This window comes from Siphateles boraxobius, unplaced genomic scaffold (genome assembly GCF_051911475.1).
Source record: "Siphateles boraxobius isolate OS27281-9 unplaced genomic scaffold, OSU_SipBor_1 7, whole genome shotgun sequence".
Taxonomy (NCBI): Eukaryota; Metazoa; Chordata; class Actinopteri; order Cypriniformes; family Leuciscidae; genus Siphateles; species Siphateles boraxobius.
Genome location: NW_027509197.1, coordinates 36,818,702 through 36,840,288, shown reverse-complemented (window position 1 = coordinate 36,840,288; position 21,587 = coordinate 36,818,702). Strand labels below are relative to the sequence as shown.

General features: G+C 39.8%; 1 protein-coding gene across 10 annotated transcripts in view; it reads left to right on the top strand.

The window, feature by feature from the left end:
- The window catches only part of b3galt1b (UDP-Gal:betaGlcNAc beta 1,3-galactosyltransferase, polypeptide 1b), a 159,387-nt gene extending 139,583 nt beyond the window's left edge, over window positions 1–19,804 (top strand). For 6 of the 10 annotated variants that reach the window (XM_077216234.1, XM_077216232.1, XM_077216233.1 and 3 more), the window contains 2 exons: window positions 14,959–14,996; window positions 17,719–19,804. In XM_077216234.1, the coding sequence (XP_077072349.1) occupies window positions 17,932–18,927 (996 nt within the window). In that variant the 5' untranslated portion in view covers window positions 14,959–14,996; window positions 17,719–17,931 and the 3' untranslated portion in view covers window positions 18,928–19,804. Of the gene's footprint in view, window positions 1–14,958; window positions 14,997–16,898; window positions 16,971–17,462; window positions 17,494–17,718 lie in introns of those variants that run through there. The other 4 variants (XM_077216237.1, XM_077216238.1, XM_077216239.1 and 1 more) reach the window with 3 other exon arrangements.
- Window positions 19,805–21,587: the final 1,783 nt, after the last annotated feature.

Here is a 21,587-nt window from a genome sequence, read left to right as displayed (position 1 = left end):
TCTGTGATGTATAGAGGACAGTATAATTGCTCTCTTTACTGAGTAGACTGCAGAAAGCTAAACCTAGCGGCTAGAAGAAATGGATGCCACCACTTTGATGAATAGGTGTCTTCACATTGTTCCTCTACAACGGATGTGCCCCCCCCCCCCCCCCCCCCGCCGAAACATAAATCACCATATACATTGTATCTTATGGTTGTTTTGTGTAATTATTTCACTGGTTTGTAATGTCTCCCTGAGGTTCAAGATATGACTTGTATTTCCCTTTCATGAATATACATGGCTCTGCTGGATGATTTGCAATGCATGCCAAATGGGACGGGGGTGACTGCTTTCGGCAATGCAAGTCAAATTTGAATGAGTTCGGGCCTAGCTTGAATCCTGCCTGTAGAAACGGGAGGAAATGTTGTTTTTCAATATGTCCTCAGGAGTTTACAGTGTTTCAGTGCATTAGCTCTCATTATATTTCAGGTACGGCAGTTCCTGTGCTGCTGCTGTTTATTCTGCCGAAATGTGTTTCGCATTGTTTTTTTTAACATGGTAAATATATGTGATGTTGGTTGGAGAAGCTGATCTTTTATTAACATACTACACAGATATTTATCTCACTGCCTGTATTGCAATACTTCACTGCAGAATTTTCCTGGTAGTGTGTAGATAACCCATGGAAGGACACAAAAAGGAATAGAATTTAAATTCAACAATCACGCAACAGAGGATTTATTAGTCCAACATAATTACATCTTTACTTTGGTATAATTGTGCCTATTTATTTCCTGTCATTTTTTTTATCTCCTCAACTGATTAGACATGTTTGTCTAAACCAAGTTAAAACAATACAATTAACAGCCATCAAAACAGATTATATTGTGTTATACAGCAGAACTAAATGTTCACACAAAAGTCTACACATAACTATAAAAGAAATACTGACATTAAAATGTAGAAAATTACAGCATGCTGGAAGTGTTCTTCCATAGTCATCCATAATGTTAATTTGTTAAATGTAGTGAAATGTAATGAAATTACAATTTAGACCTTGTCTGTTAGTTTTAATATCAGAACTTTCACTTTTTGCACATTTGAAGAGTGCATGTAATTGATAGTAGGAAGCACCGAAATGGAGACATTTTTATTGGCTTGATATATCGTGAATTATATTTCCAATATACAGAAGACCATTTTTCCACATAAGGGAATTATATGTTTTGGTAAAGTGAAAGTGAAAGTGACACGTGATGGCCAAGTATGGTAAACCATACTTGGAATTTGACCTCTGCATTTAACCCATCCAAGTAAGTGCACACACATTAGGAGCAGAGTAGTGAGTAATGAACACACACACACTGCAAACGTAAATCATAATTATGACATACTGGTTGAAATTATGACAGTAAAAAGTTGAGATGAGATACTAAATCGAAATTTTGACAAAAAGCCATAACTATGACATTAAACATTCAAAATAAAAAGTAGACATAATTTCTACTTTTTAGCTCATAATTTAGATTTTCAATCTCATAATCATAATTTAATGTTATAATTATGAATTGGTGTGTAAATTGACTTGTCTTATAATTATGTATTCAGAAATTATCTCATAATTTTAGCATTCTATCATAATTATGGTTATAGTATGGTCTTAGTATGTCATGACTTATTTAAGTCATAATTTCGACTTTTCATCTCATAATTCCGATTTATGTCATAATTGTGTCTTTATATCACAATTATCACATTTTTTTTTCTTATGTGGAATTGGGCAATATCACAATAGACTTGTAATTATGCAAAATTACTAATTATTGATAAAACAGCTTTAGTCGCAGATATACGCTGTAAAAAATACTTTTTTATGTTAATAAAACAAAGAATATTGGAGTACACTTTACAAGAAAATACTTTTTCAGTCTTTCTACTCTAAAACTTCACATTTAACTCAATTTGTTACTTGCCATTTCTTTGTAGTTAATTGTAAAATGTACTTGTAATTTCCGAGTGAATATTTCTCCTCACCAGCTGACTGAAAATCAATGCAAGGGAGATTGAAAATGCTATTATGATTAAAAGGCAATCTGCTGTATATTCCTGCCAATGGTGGCATTTTTTTGGAGTGTTTGGCCAAAATGAGGAAGGTCATAGAACTAGAACTAGAATAACATTTGGCATTCAAAGCTGTAAAATACAAATCGCAGCAACAAACAGGCCTTTTGCATTCGAATGTAACATTTTGTGTTGTGGTATGGGGTACAAAAGAACAAATCTACCAACAAATATCATATAAATGGAATTGAAGGTTTCCCCACATCATTTAAACATCTTCGTCTGAGTATTTCCTTACTCTTTTTGGCAATAATCACACTATTGTTGTGCCTGAAATCAGTGAGTCATTTGAGAAAGCGAATGCTGCAGAGAATCGTTTTACTATCGTTTAGTGAATTTGGATTGCCGTGTGTTTGGCAGATGTGTCGATACTTGTGTGTGTGACTGACAAGCTCTAAGTACTGTGTGGGATTCTGTGAGTCTCTCTGGCTGTCATCCCACTGTTCTGTTGCCATGGTGATCTGCTGTCAATCACACAAATGAGCTCACCTGTTGAATCAATTAGCATTACATAAAGCAGTTTTGTTTCTTTATTTATTTTCCCATCAATGCTCATGATTGTTACATTTGGCGGTTGTGCTCGAGAGAGATTCAGTAACACTAAAAAGGTATTTAAAACAATGGCTCTGTTCCAGAACACGAGCTGCCAACACAGGCTTCATTGGTGACACAAAGGCTTTTCCAAAGGCTTCGCTGCCTTATAAAATACATTGCTTTAGATAAATTCACATGTATCCTTCATAGAGAAGGAAATCCCGTAAGGCATTGCGAATTATAATTAATTCATTATGCTTTTGCTGTGTTCACGCCATGTCGTAATTACCGTAGTGTCAAAATGACAACGCGTGACGTTGTATTCGGAGCTCTTCATGTCCTCAAACCGAGAATTACGTTTCTTTGTTGCCAGCTTTGGGAAGCGCCTTTCATTTGCTTGTGTATGTTTGCTTCGCCAGTGATATTGCATTGTACTTGTACTACTGCTGTATTTTAATACCACGTAGCATATTTTGCAAGTAATTTCGTCGCTCTTTCTGTCGAAATGGTCCCACACAGTACTTCTTTTCACTCGCTTAATTTTGCTTGCTCAGCGAAATGTCTGTAGGCACGTGTGGCTGCACGTGTTGACGCACCCCGTGAGTTTACAAATATAGGCTAGATCAGTACTTCTCAAAGTCCGGACTCCAGTCCAGATCCGGACCTGGAGGGAATTCAATCCGGACCCGCCTCCATTTCGTATTTCAAGAGCACTAATTGTGTGTAAGGTATTAAAAGTGTGGATTTCCTTCTTTGATAAACGCATGTTAAAATCATTTGTTTATTTTTTTTATGTTTTTTTTTAGATGGTCCGAAATTAAAGCGAAGGCGAGATATTTAAAGTTCCCTTTCGTTGTCACTCCGAGTTACGTCGGATGACGACGAATGGGGTTTCGCTTAGAACACCTATCGACTTTGAGTATTACAAAACGAGCCAATGGCAAAGAAATGCCATGGGTCTGCGGAATTTGCATAGCGTAACTCCGCCCCACCTCGTGGGTATAAAAGGAGGAAGCCGGCAACATGCAGATATGTTTTCGCTTCGGAGCCAAGAGTATTCCTTCACTCCACAGTCATCTCTGACTTCGCTCTACGAGACGAGCTTCTCTCTCTGGTGTTGGTGTGACGGCGATCTGCAGCGAGCTCACAGTGCCTGCTGATCTGTGCAATGATCTGCCAGTGTGTGTGTGTCTCCCTGTGTGCTTCAACATCGCAGAGTTTTTTTTTTTCTCCTCTCATAAAAGAGCTCGCACGCGGCACGTCTTTTTAAAGGCGGCTCGCCCGTGCATTTCTGGTTGCAGCAGACTGGTATCGGACTCTGATGGGAACGAGCACTGTCTAGTGTGTTTGGGCTTTGATCATGCTTGCACAGCGCTCGTGGGTGACTCATGTTCTTGCTGGGAACGTGATCATCGCGTCTTATATAGGTCGAGACTCGGTGAACTTGCAAGAGTGAGAGTCCCCTCATCCACCCCCCGATCTTCGGCTGGTGGCCAGGGTGACCTGAGGGTGTTGGCTGGAACAAGGCGCCGACTCTGTGTCCGCGACCCCAGCCCCCCTCTTTAATGACGGTGCCCGCTAGCGAACTGATGATTCCACGAGTCTACCCTTGCGTCCACGGCAAACCCCAATATCTTTATTCCCGGACGTGCATGATGAGATCACGGGTCCGCTCGTTGGTCTCATCCGCCTTTCCTCCACTCAGGGGCCACTGCCCATGGGTACACTGGGGTCCCCCCGGTTGAACGCTCTGTTGACATGCTACTGTGTCCTCAGAGTGCTTCCCGGCGCAATCCTAAGCACCCGTCCAAAGCCTGTAGTTCTTTTCGTCTACACTAATCTGTGGCGAAATCCTATAGTGCCACAGGACAGGCAGCCGCCTCACTGCATCCCATGACCGTTCTGCTGGTCTACCTGACCCAGATGCTCATGGACATGCAGGAGGGCGGGACTGACCCGAGGCTCTTCAGTGAGCTGCGCGCCGCCACTGACCTTGCTCTGCGAGCGACGAAAGTGGCCGTACGCTCTCGGAGTCAGGTGATGTTCACCATTCTGTGGCTGACCGCTCTGATGTGCACGATGTCGGGCGGACCCGTCTGCTCGACACCCCCATCTCCCAGGTCGGCCTCTTCGGCAGTGCGGTTGAGTGCTTCTGCCCAACAGTTCTCAACCGCCCGTGAGCAGATTGAGGTTGTTCTGCCCGACGGCCCCGCCGTCCGCTCAGATCCCTCAGTCTGCCCACCGCCGAAGGCGCCCTCCCACGGTTCCAACCCCGCCCGTTCACCCGCGCCTGGGTCTGGAAGACCGTAGGGGGGCTGCCACAGCCCTCTCCAGCCCCGTCCCCCGTTAAACGTGGAGTTAAGCTGCACTTTTGAGATGGGCTGCTCAGAGATTGCACGATCTCCTCCCCGCTTCAGGGGAGTCTTTGGTCGATTGCTCCACTTTGGTCGATTGCTATGCCTACCCTACTGGCGAAGCGTGCGATTGAGACTGTCCCTCCAGCCGAAATGAGGTCCGGGTTTACAGCCCCTACCTCATTGTCCCAGAGAAGTCTGGTGGGTAACGGCCAATCCTGGACCTACGCATCTGAACCGCTCCCTTCACAGGCTGCCGTTCAAGATGCTACTGGCCAAACGCATTTCTGGATGTGTGCGGCCACAGGATTGGTTTGCAGCGATCGACCTGAAGGACGCCTACTTTTATGTCTCTGTTTTCCTTCGACTCAGACCATACCTACGGTTTGCTGTCAGGGCGCGCGCATATCAGTACGCTGTTCTCCCATTCGGGCTAGCCCTGTCTCCTCGCGCCTTCACAAGGTTGTTGAGGCAGCCCTTGTTCCTTCATGGGAACACAGGGTTCACATCCTGAACTATCTCGGTGAATGGCTGTCTTAAGCTCACTCCTGAGACCAGGTTTGCGAATACAGGAACCCAGTGCTCCGGCACCTAGCTCGTCTGGGCCTTCGGGTCAACTGGGAAAGGAGTAAACTTTGCCCCTTGCAGAGGAGCTCTTTTCTCGGTATGGATTGGTCGCCATCTACACTCAGCCATTGCTGACTTGCCTGAGACTATCAAGCGCAAGAGTGCGGTTCCACTGAAGTTTTTTCAAAGGCTCCTGGGGCATATGGCATCTTCAGCCGCGGTACGCCGCTCAGATTGCTTCATATGAGACAGCTTCAGCTTTGGCTTCGCGACCGAGTCCCGAGGTGGGCATGGCAACACGGCACCCTCCGAGTACCAGTTACTCCGACCTGCCGTCAGTACTCACCCTGTGGTCGAACCTCAGTTTTCTACGGGTCCGAGTGCCCCTGGAACGAGCTTCCCGGCAGGTTGTTGTCTCAACAGATGCCTCCACGGGCTGGGGCGCCATGCGCAATGGACATGCTGTCACACTCTCATGTTTAGCAGAAATGCTCCTGAAAAATTCAGTGAGATTTATCACACCAGGTGTTGAGCAGAAATGCTCCCTGAAGTTCAGTGAATTTCTTCACACTTAGTTGTTGAGCAAGGTTGCTCCTGAAGCTCAGTGATTCTCGCATGTGGTGTTGAGCAGTATTGCATTTCTATTGCCTCGAGTTGCTGGCAGTACGCCTCGCCCTGCACCGATGCCTGGAATTCGGGCCGGCTTACTCTCACGTGATCCTGAGACCCCGGCCTGGATATGTGCCCAAGGTTCCTACCACTCCCTTCCGGGACCAGGTGGTGAACCTGCAAGCGCTGCCCCTGGAGGCAGACCCAGCCTTGGCACTGCTCTGTCCAGTATGCGCTCTCCGCGCCTATGTAGACAGAACGCAGTGTTTCAGGACCTCAGACCAGCTCTTTGTCTGTTATGGTGGGAAGCTGAAGGGAAAGGCTCTCTCCAAGCAAAGGTTGTCTCACTGGATAGTGGACGCCATTGCTTTGGCATACCAGCAGCAAGGTTGACCGTGACCCCTTGGTGTGACTGCCCACTCCACCCGGAGTGTGGCATCCTCTTGGGCTCTAGCGCATGGCGCCTCGCTAACACACATCTGCAGAGCTGCAGGCTGGGCGACAGCTAACACATTCGCCAGCTTCTACAATCTCCGAGTGGAGCCAGTGTCCTCTCATGTACTCGCCTCAGCCAGCTAGTACTGGACCCGCTCAGGTGTCTTCGCTTGCTCGCCATTCCACTCCACGGACTGGATACATGCGATTTCTTTCTCAGATGAGCTTCTCCGAAAGCCCTGAGTTCCTCCAGCACTCCTGACGTCGGCGCCAGTGTCTATTGCCTGTGCGTCGGCTAGGTGCCTCCCGTGTGCATGGTCCCTCCTCTGAGCGACCCCCACATGTGTATTTCCACTGTAAGCCATTTCCACCGTCTTTCCCTTGGCAAGCCACCTTGCCACCCCTGGGGTTGAAATATTCCACCTGCGGCTGGACACCCCAGTGTTCTCCATATGCATCCCTCCAGGTCATATGTGTATTCCCTAAGTTTTCTACGGAATTCCCTGAGTAGGGAACGGAGAAGTTACGTCTGCCTGCCACTTTCCGCTGTACCGCGGGGATCGCCTGAGGTCAGTCTTGGCTCCTCAGCGAAGAAACATATCTGCATGTTACCGGCTTCCTCCTTTTATACCCACAAGGTGGGGCGGAGTTACGCTATGCAAATCAAATTCCGCAGACCCATGGCATTTCGTTGCCATTGGCTCGTTTTATAATACTCGAAGTCGATAGGTGTTCTAAGCGAAACCCCATTCGTCGTCATCCGACGTAACGTCCCCGTTCCCTATTCAGGGAACGAGGGTTACATACGTAACCGAGACGTTTTCCTCCGTGATTAAGTTGCCATGACATCCAGTGAGCGTATGAATTTTGACGTAATCGGGCGCGACGCGACACGACACTTCACCGCAGTAAGCGTTTGAATGGGTGTGGAGGATGTCATTGTCCAGAAGAAAAGAAAAGAAAAGTTGACGAAGAAAATAGTGTTCATTTTGCCCCAATCCAGCACGAACCCATTCTGTTTGATTTGTAACGAGACAGTTGGAGTTTTGAAGAGTGGAAAAAAACTGGAAAGTGGAATTTTTTTTTCATAAAATGCATGTTTATAAGAATATGTTTTGTAATTAACAATAGTTCCGGACCTTTGACACTGTTGAAAATTCAGATTTGGACCTTTGAATGTAGACTTTGAGAACCCCTGGGCTATATAGTATTTTTTTATAGTATTTATTTATCCATGCAGCAAACTAAAAAAAAAAAAAACTTAAAAATAAAAAAAACGTTTAACTTTTAAACTGTTTAACTGCTAGTATTAAATTTTTTACTTTCGGTTAACGGTTAAACGGTTAATATGAGCATCCCCTGTTTCTATGTCACCACTATCAACACGAAATGAATCTGCAGAGGTCAGGTGGTAAAGTACGAGCTCTCAGATAATTCCCATCTTATAGAATGTAAAAATAAAATCTAATTAAAAAATATTGACAATTAAAAAAAAAAATTATATTAAAATAACACTGGTTAGAGTTTTGCAAAGCTTAGTAAAATTCCAACTCAAACTTCTATTGTAATCAATTGTAAATCGAGTCTCCTTTGCTCTTTTTGTGTGAGATGCACTAATTGTATGATGCACAGCATCTGCGTATGTAGAGCGTTTCAAATCATCCACTTACGAGGGTCCATAACGCTTACAATGCTGCCTAAGTAGACTGTAAACAGCAAGGCAGCTCACTAGGTTTTGGAACAGAGTGTGCATTGTAAAGACTCTGGGGCGGATCTAATCCGTGGGGAATTTGCATATCATAATTAATAATTGGTAATTAATAATTATTCATACATGTTTGGATTAGATCAGTCTTACATGTTAATAAAACTCCCGATAAGGGATGATATGTCATTTTGCCTGCATGCATGTCTGTGTATCCTTGCACTTAACCACAAGTTGATTGCAATTAACTACACGGACAACGTCTTACAAAACAGGCTAAATTAATTAGCTCAATTGTCAGACTAATATCTGTGGGAATCCACAATATCATCTTACTTTATAGGATTTCAGGAAAAGCAATTCTGTGGCCACAAAATTGGGTTTCCTGCCCTATAAACACATACTCTTTAAAGTATCTTTAATTTGTAAGCTTGTTGCACTTAAGGGACTTAAATGAGCAAAAAGGCAGTACATCAATCAGATGAATATAATGAATTTAATAAGGCAGAACTACTTATGTATTTACTACGGTTACATGGGATATATGTATTTACAAACATAATAAACAACAATACACGATAAGGCATCGATGAACGAGAAATGCATAGAGTGTGGACAATGGAAACACGTGTGAGAGGGGAAGAGAGAGAGAGAGAGAGAGAGAGAGAGAGAGCATTGGCAACATTCCCCTGACAGTCCCCTGCCTGTGACAACACGAAAACATCATCTTAACGCTTCTTAGAAGCTCTATACAGAGATATACTTATGTTTCTGGGTCTCTCTGTGTCGCGGCATTCCTGCGCGTGCGTGAGCGGAGTCCTTTAGGAAGCGTCACTGGGTGCTGTTCACGCCAAGCGCGTGTTGAACGGAGTTTCCAAGTCTTTGGAGTAACATTACCAAAGGAAAATAGTTCGGCTAAGTTTGTTTCACTTTGTGGAAGTGAACAGAGTCGACTACGGAAAACAAAACTTTGACTAACAAAGAAAAGAAATAAAGATCTCTACGGGGAAATCACGCGGAGTTAACGTCACATCTTCGCATGGCTGGTGAAGAAGCGTGTGTGCGTCTCTCGCCACGTGGTCACGTGCGCGTGTTCTCCTTCAAAACGAGCGCGCGCTCGTTTAAAGGTCCCTTGTAGATGGATTTGCTGAAGAGATATGTCACGCGGTGTTCTTTTCACTCGTCGATTGGAATTAAACACGGAGACTTATCTAAGACTGAAAAACAAAACTAAACTAGAAACAAATAAAAGAAAGGCGAAGAGCTCGCCCAGAGGCGAGACTTTTACATTATGACACGAAGACAGTCGATGTAACAGAGAGCGAGCGGAGGGGGGAAGCGTCATTTATCACCTTGGAGAAATCCGGCCTCTTCCTGTTGACTTGGCCAATTAGAGGGTTGGAATTTCACAGGCGGGACTTTGGTTTTTATTGCTCTTTGTCTAAGAGAGAGACATTTGAAACTGACGAAATTAGGGTGTTTAAGAGCAGAATCTTCACAATTCTTATAATACTAATGTGTCACAAGTTTAGCAAAATGTAATGTCAATTAACAAATGGGGAATGAAGATTGGAGTTTATCGAGACCAAACTTGCCACAAATGGATTTGGTTAAACATTAGTTGGCCAAGTTTAAAACATTATCGCATTAGAGTTGTCGAGAAACATAGACCAAACCACAAAAAGGCAACTCATGAAATAGGGAACTTAGATACATTGTTCATACAATTCTCAAGTGGATATATAATAGCATATATATATGAATACAGGATTCATTTCTCCTCCTTGGTTAGAATTCAGAGAGGGTGGCAGTTCTGTGAACATTCCTTTGGGTCGTAAACGCCGTTATCTAAGAACACCAGTGATGTTAGTTTTGGTCTCTTTTCACTCCAAAGATGGAAAACATAGTATTTTACTATATTTTACTGGATATTACTGTACATATTCTGATTGATCACACCGAAAGCATTCCGGAGGTGTCTAGAACTATGTGTACAAGTTATGGGAATAGACAGTTATATTTAAAATGCATAATGAAGGTATTTATAATTCACTTTAAGCTACCATAAAATCATAGTCATTCCAATGTGACATGGGCAAATGGACACACATAAAAACACATTGAATATATCTGGTTAAATGTCTTTTAAAGAAAAGAAGTTTCTTTTCGCTTTGGAATCCACTTCCTTTGGGACATTCCGATCAGTCATAAAATGTCTTGTAATCGGACACCACGCTCTGTCCTGAGTGTGGTTTTCACTGGTGGGGGAATGTGTGTGTGTGTGTGTTTGTGTGTGTGTGTTTGGGTTAATTTACATTCAGAGATTTTTGGTCTTTAGCCGGATGTATTTAGTTATTCAGATTCACCCACTTAGCCCAGTCCCTACAGCATGTTTAATTTTCTCAATTGATTCAGCTTCAGGCGGGGGTCCCTAAATAAATCAATTCATATACAAATTCATCAGCTTATGAAACAAAAGCGATCCGTGTGCAGCTCACGGTTTTTATTCTGTAGCAACAAAAAACAATTTAAGTGTTTCTATCAAGCTTCTAAAGAAAGAAATTAGTAGATAACAGTCTCATTTACAAGAGCAATTATGCAAAAATATTGATGAAAAATATTTGAGAAGAGGTTAGTCGTAAGATATGAAACGGCTTAAATCAATGCGAGAGAGACTGAAAATGCTATTATGATTAAAAGGCAATCTGCTATTCCTGCCACTGTGGGGTGAATTGAGAAAAATGACTGGCCATAAAAATTTTGTATCCGCCACAAAACTGCATAATAGGATTAGGATTTCATAGCTGTTTTCTCTTGCATTTGTGGCAAACAGTACAGCACAGGTGTCACTCGGGATGAGTCTCTGTGTCTGGGGGAATCTGCACCTGTCACAATAAAAACCTGAAGATGGATTGTGATTGTGTTCCTCATCAGACTCTGGATCTCAAATCTCTTTTGCTAACTGTAATCTATTTGTTGCAGGAGAATTCATTGAACATATTTTTTTAAATGCACCATTTCCTAGTATTTCCGTGATCTTTAAGTGTAATTATTTGGAGGTTTTAATTGAATCAAAATATCAAATGTACCTTATTACATTAGTCAGCTTGATTGTCTTGATTGACAGCACACACACACACACACACACACACACACACACACACACACACACACACACACACACACACACACACACACACACACACACACACACACACACACACACATATATATATATATATATATATATATATATATATATGTGTGAGTGTGTGTGCTATCAATTGATTTAAATAGCTATAATAACTAGTTAATCACACATTTTTCTGTAATTGTTTGTGATTAATTGCACCTAACATTAAAGTTTTTAATATATATATTATATTGTAATAATTTCACAGTTAACCTCTAAATTAATGTATAATAATAATACAAAGTTATCAAACACTTCACAGTCTTCACTGCATAAATTATCATTTAAAATCCTTATTAAAGCTACAAACGTTGTTCAGTTTAAAGCAACAGGTTTATTAGGCTGCTGTCACTTTAAGATCTGAAGCACATGACACGGATCTGTCAGGAACTCTTTACAGTCATTTAAGACTTTATTTAACTCACTTTGATCGCATTTGTTAATTTCGACAGCCCTAAATATATATATATATATATATATATATATATATATATATATATATATATATATAAGTCTCTGATGATAAACATTTCACTACTTTTTTTTTAAATTGCTTCTTTCAATAATGTGATGCATTCTGCATGAAACAGGATATTCAGACAAATAAGCAGTTTATTTTATTTTTTCTTTCTAGGATTGATTGGATTGCAAGGTATTCAGAAAACATTTGAAATGGAAAGTCATTGCACAAGCAGAGCAAAATTGCTACAAACATTTTTCCCTTTAGAATGCATGAATATGTATAAAGATAGTAAATAGGGTTGTGAATCAATGTTGACTTTAATCTTGGAGCGTGTGTGTAGTGTTCCCCTCCTGGATTTATTTACAGCAATTTTAAACATGCCACAATTTCTTATTAAGTCAATCAAAAGCGCTTTAAAACCCCTCACGGCAAATCAATAGCATAAAATGCATTTGGTCCAAGAGTAAGCTTTGAATGTGTCTCCGGCTAAAAACAAGTAATAAATTGAATCCACACACAGTTTATCTGAATCGAGCTGAGATCTGTTGCTGTTTCTTGTTTTAACAGGGGCATTTGGCCTTTTGAGGTCTTTATCTGCTTTTACAGAATATATTCGCTCCCTGGTTTCCTGATAAACATGCTGTGATTGTGAAATTATCTCATTCAGGTGTGTGTGTGTGTGTGTGTGTGTGTGTGTGTGTGTGTGTGTGTGTGTGTGTGTGTGTGTGTGTGTGTGTGTGTGTGTGTGTGTGTGTGTGTGTGTGTGTGTGTGTGTGTGTGTGTGTGTGTGTGTGTGTGTGTGTGTGTGTGTGTGTGTGTGTGTGTGTGTGTGTGTGTGTGTGTGTGTGTGTGTGTGTTGGCAGCTCATCTTGTAGGCTGCCTGGGGAATGATGTTATCTTGGTACAAACCCGAAACTTTCATTTAAGCTTAATATGTTGGAGTAAAATGTGGATATGAACACAGGATAAGACCAGTTTTATCACTACACTTTCAATATAGATTGTGTGTGTGTGTGTGTGTATACACACCAAAGTAATGCCATCCTGTTCTTCATATAAAATGGTTTTCATGCTGTACCTTTGAGGAGAGAGATTTCAGAGTGATTTTGAAGTCATTTCATAGATTGACATTTCCCTCCACCTGGTCTCGACTTAATGCGAGTTCAGCAGTGAAGGAACGTTTCTTTCACTTCTGCACAGCAGATGGTCACCAATCCTGGTAATGTACTGTGAAGCTAATGCAGCGTTCATATCTGCATAAAAGCCATGAAGAGAGAGCTGCGACTTTTGCAGATTTTTGCTTAATTTTTTTTTTGTGAGATTATCAATGTTATTTAAAGTCAGCATGAAATCAACATTGACCCTATTTATTTTCTTAATGCATGTTACTGAACAATTGTGAACAATTCAGGTGTGTGCGTACGGTTTTTCAGCAAGGAAGCTTTAAATTGATCACAAGTGACTGTAAAGACATGTATAATGTTCAAAAAGATTCAATTTCAAATAAATGTTGTTCTTTTGAACTTTTTATTCATCAAATAATCTTTAAAAAATAATTATCATGGTTTCCCCCAAAATATGAAGCAGCAGAACGGTTTTCAACATTAATTATATAAAAAAAGGTTTCAGCAAATCAGCATATTAGAATGATTTTTGAAGGATCATGTGACACTGAAGACTGGAGGAATGATGCTGAAAATCCAGCTTTGCATCACATTTTTTAAAATGTTACCGTGCAAAATAGATATTTTAAATTGCAATACATTGTATTTTTGTTCAAATAAATACAGCCTAGATGAGCATTAAAGACTTCTTTCATAAATAACAATTTGAGATTATTTATGGATAATTTCTCTTTCATTTTCCATAGAATGGCTCTGCATAAGCAAATTTCCTTCTTAAAAAAATCTGCCTTTCATTAGGAAGTCATTAACAAACATTATAATACTTAACAGATCATTAGCTAAAGTACATTTAAATATGATTATGCATTAAAATATATCAATCAATTTCATGGCAACTCTCTGAATGTGCTAATGATCTCTTGGGAATTATATAATGTAATAATGTTTAAAAATGTAACAAAATATATGGGAAATGCTATAGGAATTGCTATTCCGTTTCAGTGTTATTTTGGTCTCTCAAAGAGGAATGTGAGCCATTTCTATTGTAAGTCTGTGGGATTTTCTCGCCTGACAGGTGAAAATCCAGTAGCTTAGAAAGTGATTTAAGTGATCATTTGTGTCCAGAGCACAACATAATGTTAATTACACGGCAAAGTTTAATACTTTGTGTTAGGGATTTGTTAAAATTTGATTAATAATGCTTAACTTATAAATACTAATAATAATTAAGGAAAATTCTGATGAACTCTTTTAAAATATCCCCTTCAGATGTGTAGTATTCAAAAAGATCAATACTTGAAACATCAGACGCTGGGTTTCCAGATCCCTCTTCTTTTTTTTTTTTCTTCCCGCTTTTCTTGCTCTCGAAGAGCTCTTAATAGTGGCAGCCCGGTCCGTACAGTCGCGCTCACACTCTTCATCACTGCCAGATCTGTTTAAAGCGGACCGGCTCTGTTATACATAACCTCTCTTTTCAATCTCCTCTATGAGCTGTCATCCTGCTTTCTCATCATTGAGCTTCAGAGCTCAGTTTAGGCATGTTAACTAAAACAAAGCATTGCTGAACTGATTGAGAAAGACAGCGGTTGAAACTTGTCCAATGAAACAAAACAGGAGGGGAAGGCAGATCAGGACCGACTCAGCTGATGATAGAATCAGAGAAACTGGATTATGGAACTGGAGTGATGCTCCAATGGACCGGGGATATTTGCCACACATGGAAGTTGTTGCAAGGACTTTATGTCAAGTTGAGCAAGTTGTACTGTGTATGTTTATTTTATTATTATATGCGACAGGTTTTACATTTAAATGTTGAAATTGAAATAAACAAATGCATACAATTTTTAATTGTTCATGTTTTCTTTTTCTAGATGAGGCATCCTCCAACTATATACTATAATGATAAATGGTGAGTAAAAGCTTGTTGATGGATCAAATGAATAATACATATAGTGTATATGTACATACAGTATGTGTGTGTGTGTGTGTGTATATATATTTACATTTACATTTATTCATTTAGCTGACGCTTTTATCCAAAGCGACTTACAATTGCTATATGTCAGAAGTCGCACGCCTCTGGAGCAACTAGGGGTTAAGTGTCTTGCTCAGGGACACTGCGCCATCACCACCCCTATATATATATTATGTGGCTAATGCGCTGTTTGCCATCTGACTGAAACTGTTCCCTCGTGAACAATATGTGGAAAAGTGAACAAATATAGTGCAAAATAGCTTTTTATAATATATATATATTATAAATTTATAATATATATATATATATATATATATATGTGTAAATACATTTTGTTTATGTTTTTATTATAAAAAGCTATTTTGCACTATATTTTTGTTCACTTTTCCACATATTGTTCACGAGGGAACAGTTTCAGTCAGATGGCAAACAGCGCATTAGCCACACAAAAAGTAGCAAAGAGTAATTCAGCCATTTCAATTTTGTTTAGATTATATTACAATAAATTATTTCTTTGTAAAGCATCCCGGTGATATTTTCTCACTTCCATAAATGTGCTGATTGGTTATCTTCCCCACTGAGAAGACGATTCCGCTAGAAAGCCGCTATATGCCGACGCAGCTCTCTTATCAAAAGTCTAAACGGCTGCAAACTTCAGAGCAGGAATCACACAGCAATCTCATTTCCATACAGGCAACAACAGATGAATGCTCCTTTCAAACATTTTTCACCTCATATTCTTTAATACTTTCTAGCATTAACAATCTCCTGCCATGCGGTAGATAAAAATCATAATATTTGGTTAACTGTCTATTCAGATATTTGGTTGGGTGGGGGTAATAAGCCAATAAGCTCTGTTCTTACTAAAGTAACCAGTCTTCCATACGTTTGGTTGAATTCTTTCTTCTTCATTTACTTGTTTACTTTATTACACGTTGATATGGGTTTGGAATGACCTGAGGGTGAGTAAATAATGACTGAATCTACATTACACTCAAGCATTTAAAAGATCAAAACAATCCAAGTGAAGCATGCATTCCAAGTCTCTTGAAGTCGTATTTTATTCACACTCTTAAAAACGATCTTATCTGAAATGTTCCAACTTTAAAAGGCAAAACACTACAGACAAAACCTTTTTTTTTTTCATGCACTAGTCAATGTTGAGAATTTGGGCTAGTTTGAGACTTTCAGAATAGAGGACAGAAAAACATTTGTGTTCATTACAGTTATCTATTCTCATCTGATTTCAATTAATTTAAATGTTGTTTTCTCAACAACAACAACAACAACCAAAGTTTTTTTTTTCTCCTGCACTGAGCCAGGAATCTCCACTTCAGTAGCACTTCCACATATCTTTACAGTTTTATTCCTGTCTATTCTGCTGGCTTCTTTGGGTATTTGTTCATATCCCATTCACCTGATTCATAGAACATTTTATTCAGAACATGGTGAATTTCTGAGTATTGTCTGATTTATGGAGTGATAAAAAGAGAGATCCAAAATCTTCTTTTTAAAAACATTTAATATGTCAAAAAGATGAAAAATAGAATTGTGAATCTGGTTTCATTCAGTGTTCAGATTTCTGTTCTAGAAATGTATGCAAATGAGTGCATATTTAATCAGATAATGCACAAAACATGTAACGTTTTGTTGGTCACAGAACTTATTTTCTGCCATAATCCAAAAGCCAATGGGAAAAGTCCAATTGTCGACAATATAAGTAACGTTCTCAGGCTGAAATGACTAAACGCATATCTGACATGGTTTAAAATATAGTGATAAGACAGAGTATAACTGCCCACTCACTTAAGTATTTTTGTTATCTTCGATGTTTCGGCAGACAACCAGCCTTTGTCAACTTCTTACAAAATAGAAAACACCATAAATAGAACCAACAATTACTCACAGGTCAGATCAATGACCGATTAGCTCATTTATTAGAAAAATCCATATTTAAACCATATATGGGACCAAAGTTTTGCTGAGCATAGCCATCCAATTACTTCATTACTTTATATAGGAATCAAGAAGGCATCCTTATTAAGAAGAGGAAGTGATTTAGATCAACGTTTACTGAAACGAGAAGCCTTTTGGATGCACTAATTAAAAACTTTGGTGCCAAATGGTTTGAATGTAGATTTTGATTTAAGCTGTTTCTTACAAATGAGTTAACTTAATATGTATTGGATTAAAATGTATGTGCACTTAATGTGGGTTTTATTATGGTTGTGATTGTTGGTGCTCAATTGTTGATGATGTATCCTTTGCTCTCTTAATATAAACTTAAGAAAGCGTCTTGTAATTGTTTGCTGGCTAATTATTGTGTTGTCATTGATCTCACCTGTGAGTAATTGTTGAGTGATTGATTTATGGTGTTCTCCATTTTGTAAGAAGTTGTATCTTGACAGAGTCTGCCTGTCTGCCGTAACAAGTGATAAATCATGACACATTCATCTTTCTGGCTGTATTGTTTTAGCTTTTTTTTTTTTTTATAGGCCTATGATTGACTTTGGGCAATAACCATGACCAACTGGCAGATAAATTCCCCATTGTGTCACTTCTGCAATTTACCAACAGTTTTGTCAGTAGATACTGTGTTTCTGTTTTCAATTTGAAGTGTTTTCAACAATTCAACTGTTGCTGATTTATTTTTCAGATTTCCGTGGAACATGCAGAAGAGTGTCAGGGAGCATTCGAAACCCTGCAACAAAATCCCACCAATTTTATACGAGGAACAGACAGCTCTGACAGGTGTTGTCTAGCTGCATACAGATGCCGCTGCGTTCTGCATTTCTGCCTGAGGAACCATCACTAATGGCTGCAGGGCCGTTCGAGATCTACAGCTCCAAGTGCACGTAAATGCATCATAATGCCTTCAAAAGTGTCATGCCTCTACGTGTTGACGGTCGTTTGTTGGGCCAGCGCTCTGTGGTATCTAAGTATATCCAGACCCACGTCATCCTACGCGAGCCAACTGTCCGTGCCAGCGCGTAAAACGGCGAAAGCGCTCAAGAGCAATGCCACCACCCCCTTCGGCAACATCAGGACGCGTCCGCTGAACCCGCACACCTTCGATTTCGTCATCAACGAGCCCAAGAAATGCGAAACCAACGTGCCCTTCCTCGTCATCCTCATCACGACCACGCACAAGGAGTTCGACGCCCGCCAGGCCATCCGGGAGACGTGGGGTGACGAGAGCACGTTCAGCGACCTTCGTATCATAACGCTGTTTCTCCTCGGACGCAGTACGGATGCGGTGCTCAACCAGATGGTGGAGCAGGAAAGCGAGATCTTTCACGACATCGTAGTCGAAGACTTCATCGACTCGTACCACAACCTAACTCTCAAAACGCTGATGGGAATGCGCTGGGTCGCGACTTACTGCAACCAAGCCAAGTACGTGATGAAAACGGACAGCGATATCTTCGTGAACATGGACAACTTGGTTTATAAACTCTTGAAGCCGGCAACTAAACCTCGACGGAGGTACTTCACCGGGTACGTCATCAATGGCGGACCCATACGGGACATGCGCAGCAAATGGTACATGCCCAGAGACCTTTATCCCGAAAGCAAGTACCCACCGTTTTGCTCGGGCACGGGGTACGTGTTCTCGGCGGATGTTGCGGAGCTCATCTACAAGACTTCCCAGCACACCAGACTCTTGCATCTGGAGGACGTTTACGTCGGGGTGTGTTTGAGGAAGCTGGGCATTCACCCGTATCAGAACAGTGGCTTCAATCACTGGAAAATGGCCTACAGCCTCTGCAGGTACCGTAGAGTTATCACCGTACACCAGATCTCCCCTGAGGAGATGCATCGGATCTGGAACGACATGACCAGCAAGAAGCATCTCAAGTGTTAGTCAAAGATGCCTGAGGTCTTGTGTGTTTTTGCCCTTTTTAATACCCATGATGCAAACGATGGAGCATTGGGACGTGCCGAGCTCAAATTGTAGTTCTTTCTTAAAAAACAGTAACATAATCCTGGGGAATTTCAACAACCCGTGGATCACTTTGTTTAGCAGTGGGATGAGAATCGGTTGGGGAAATATGCTATTCATGTTAATATTATAATAACTGTGCCAGTCTGTAAAGGTTCAACATGCTGGAGTTTCATTTGGTTGGGATGCACATCAAACGTGTCGGATGAAGGATGTCCTTGAGCGTTCACTTTTCTTTGCACACAACTCTGCTTGTACAAACGAAAGTTCCATGCAACGTTGCTTTGTTTACTGTATGTGAAAGCGCCTGCATACTGTTTGTTTACATGTTCAAAAACGTCTTTTCTCGGCGATGTATAGTTCGTTATTTATAAGAGGTATAAAAATTATTTTCTTACTCCTAGAAGTTGAAAACATCATGAACAGCTGACTCATGTTTGTAGTTCTACTTTAAATCTATATATCTAAAGTCATTAACGCTTGGTATCTAGTGAGTATCTACTGTACATGGTCAACCCTGTAGAAACGTTGCTTATGGAACGCAGTGTTAATGTGGCATATAATGAAGCACTTTGGGTGAGAAACATGAAAAAAAAGCGGATTTTTTCCTTCTCTAGAATTTGATTTAATAGAGGCCAAAATGTGATTCACGTTTCATTATTTTTTGTTTCATTTTTAAATGGTCTGGAATTATTGAGGGGATGTGGCATTTAACTGTGAAAACAAAAATGAACATATAATCCCCATGGGTACTATAGTATTATATTGTGTATTTTCTATATAAAAATATATAACAATGTACATGGATCTTTTTGTATACTTTTTGCTTGTTTATATTCAAAGGTTAGTCAAATAGGAAAATAAATGAATCATTTTATTCAGCAAGGACAAATGATCAAAAGTGATTAAGACATTTAGAAAGTTACAAAAGATTTTTATTTCAAATAAATGTTGTTCTTTTGAACTTTCTATTCATCAAAGAATCCTAAAGAAAAAAAATTATCACGGATTCCACAAAACAAATTAAGTAGCACAATTGTTTTCAACATTGATAAGAAATGTTTATTGAGCAGCAAATCATCGTATTACAATGATTCCTGAAGGACCATGTGACACTGAGTAATGATGATGAAAATTCAGCTTTGATCACAGGAATAAATGACATTAAAAATATATATTACAGTAGAAATCAGTTATTTAAAATTTTAATAGTATTTTACAATATTACTGTTTTTTTTACTGTATCAAATACAAAATTGATTAAAAAAAAACTAAAGAAATGAAAAATCGTATAAACCCCAAACATAAAGCCAGTTTAACCATTGTAAATGTATTTAATTGCAGTTGCAATATTATAACAGACACTGTTCAATAAATAACAATATGCCGTTTCTAGTTCAAATTTTTCAGAAAAAAAAAAGAAAAAGAATTGCAGCCTATCTAGCAAGTTGTAAAACTTTTGCTTGGAAACTTGGAAATGAAGAGTTTCTAACATTTCTGTCAAATCTGTTTAACTTTTGAATTTGACGTGTTGCCTTTAGATGAACGTGTTTGACCGTATAAATGTGCTGTGGATTTCCAGCAGTGTCCAACCCACTTTTTTATCCTTGGAGGATTTCGCCAGTCACTCGTCCTGCCAAATGCCCACAATAGTGCCTCTTGGCAGACTGGTCTGGCGGCTCGAGATGTGCCAACCGGTTGTCGTGCCAAACTCTGTCAACACCCATAACAAGTCTTTGGCATTGTTGTGTGGTATAATGGAGCAAGTGCTTTAAAACAACCGATTTTCAATCAGAACTGGATTTGATTAAAAGCAATCAGCATCCCTGAGTAAATATAGTGTCAAAAATTGCACTTACCTTAAATAGATGAACACTTTGGTGTCCCATTACTTGGAAACGGCGACTTTGACCTTTGAGGTATGATCCAACAATTAAAATCACACATCACTGACATAACTGATATTTATATACAGTGATGTGAATAAGTTAGGACACCCATGCTAAAGTTATTTAAAAAGAGGAATAAAAAAATAATCTTTTGGAAATTTATCTTAATGCCTTAATTAGAAAAATGAGGAAAAATCCAACCTTTAAGGACACCAGTTTTCTTTCTGTATGAATAATGTATCATAAATAAATAAATGTTCCTCCTTAAAATACAGGGTGCATAAGTCAGGACACCCCTATAACTGGCCTTTAAAAATAAAAATCTGCCTGACTCTATGGGAGTTTAACATAGGGGTGTATAGTCACAATTATAGTGTGTGTATATACACACACACACACACACACACTTCACTGTCATTTCTTGTGATAAGTTGTGTACCTAGGAAGTGACATCATTCGGACTCCTACAGCATGATGGAAGGCAAGAAAATAGTCTCAATCCATTTTCTCAGTAGTTTTAAATACTTTGGCCCCTTGCATGTATTCCAAGAATTTTATTTCAATGTATTACCAATATATCTGATGCATTTAATCTGCAATTGCTTAAAAAGAGTGATTTTAAGCATCCAAAGAAAAATTCAATTAAAATCCAGTTAATTTATATAATTTTTAAAAAAATAAATTATATAATGT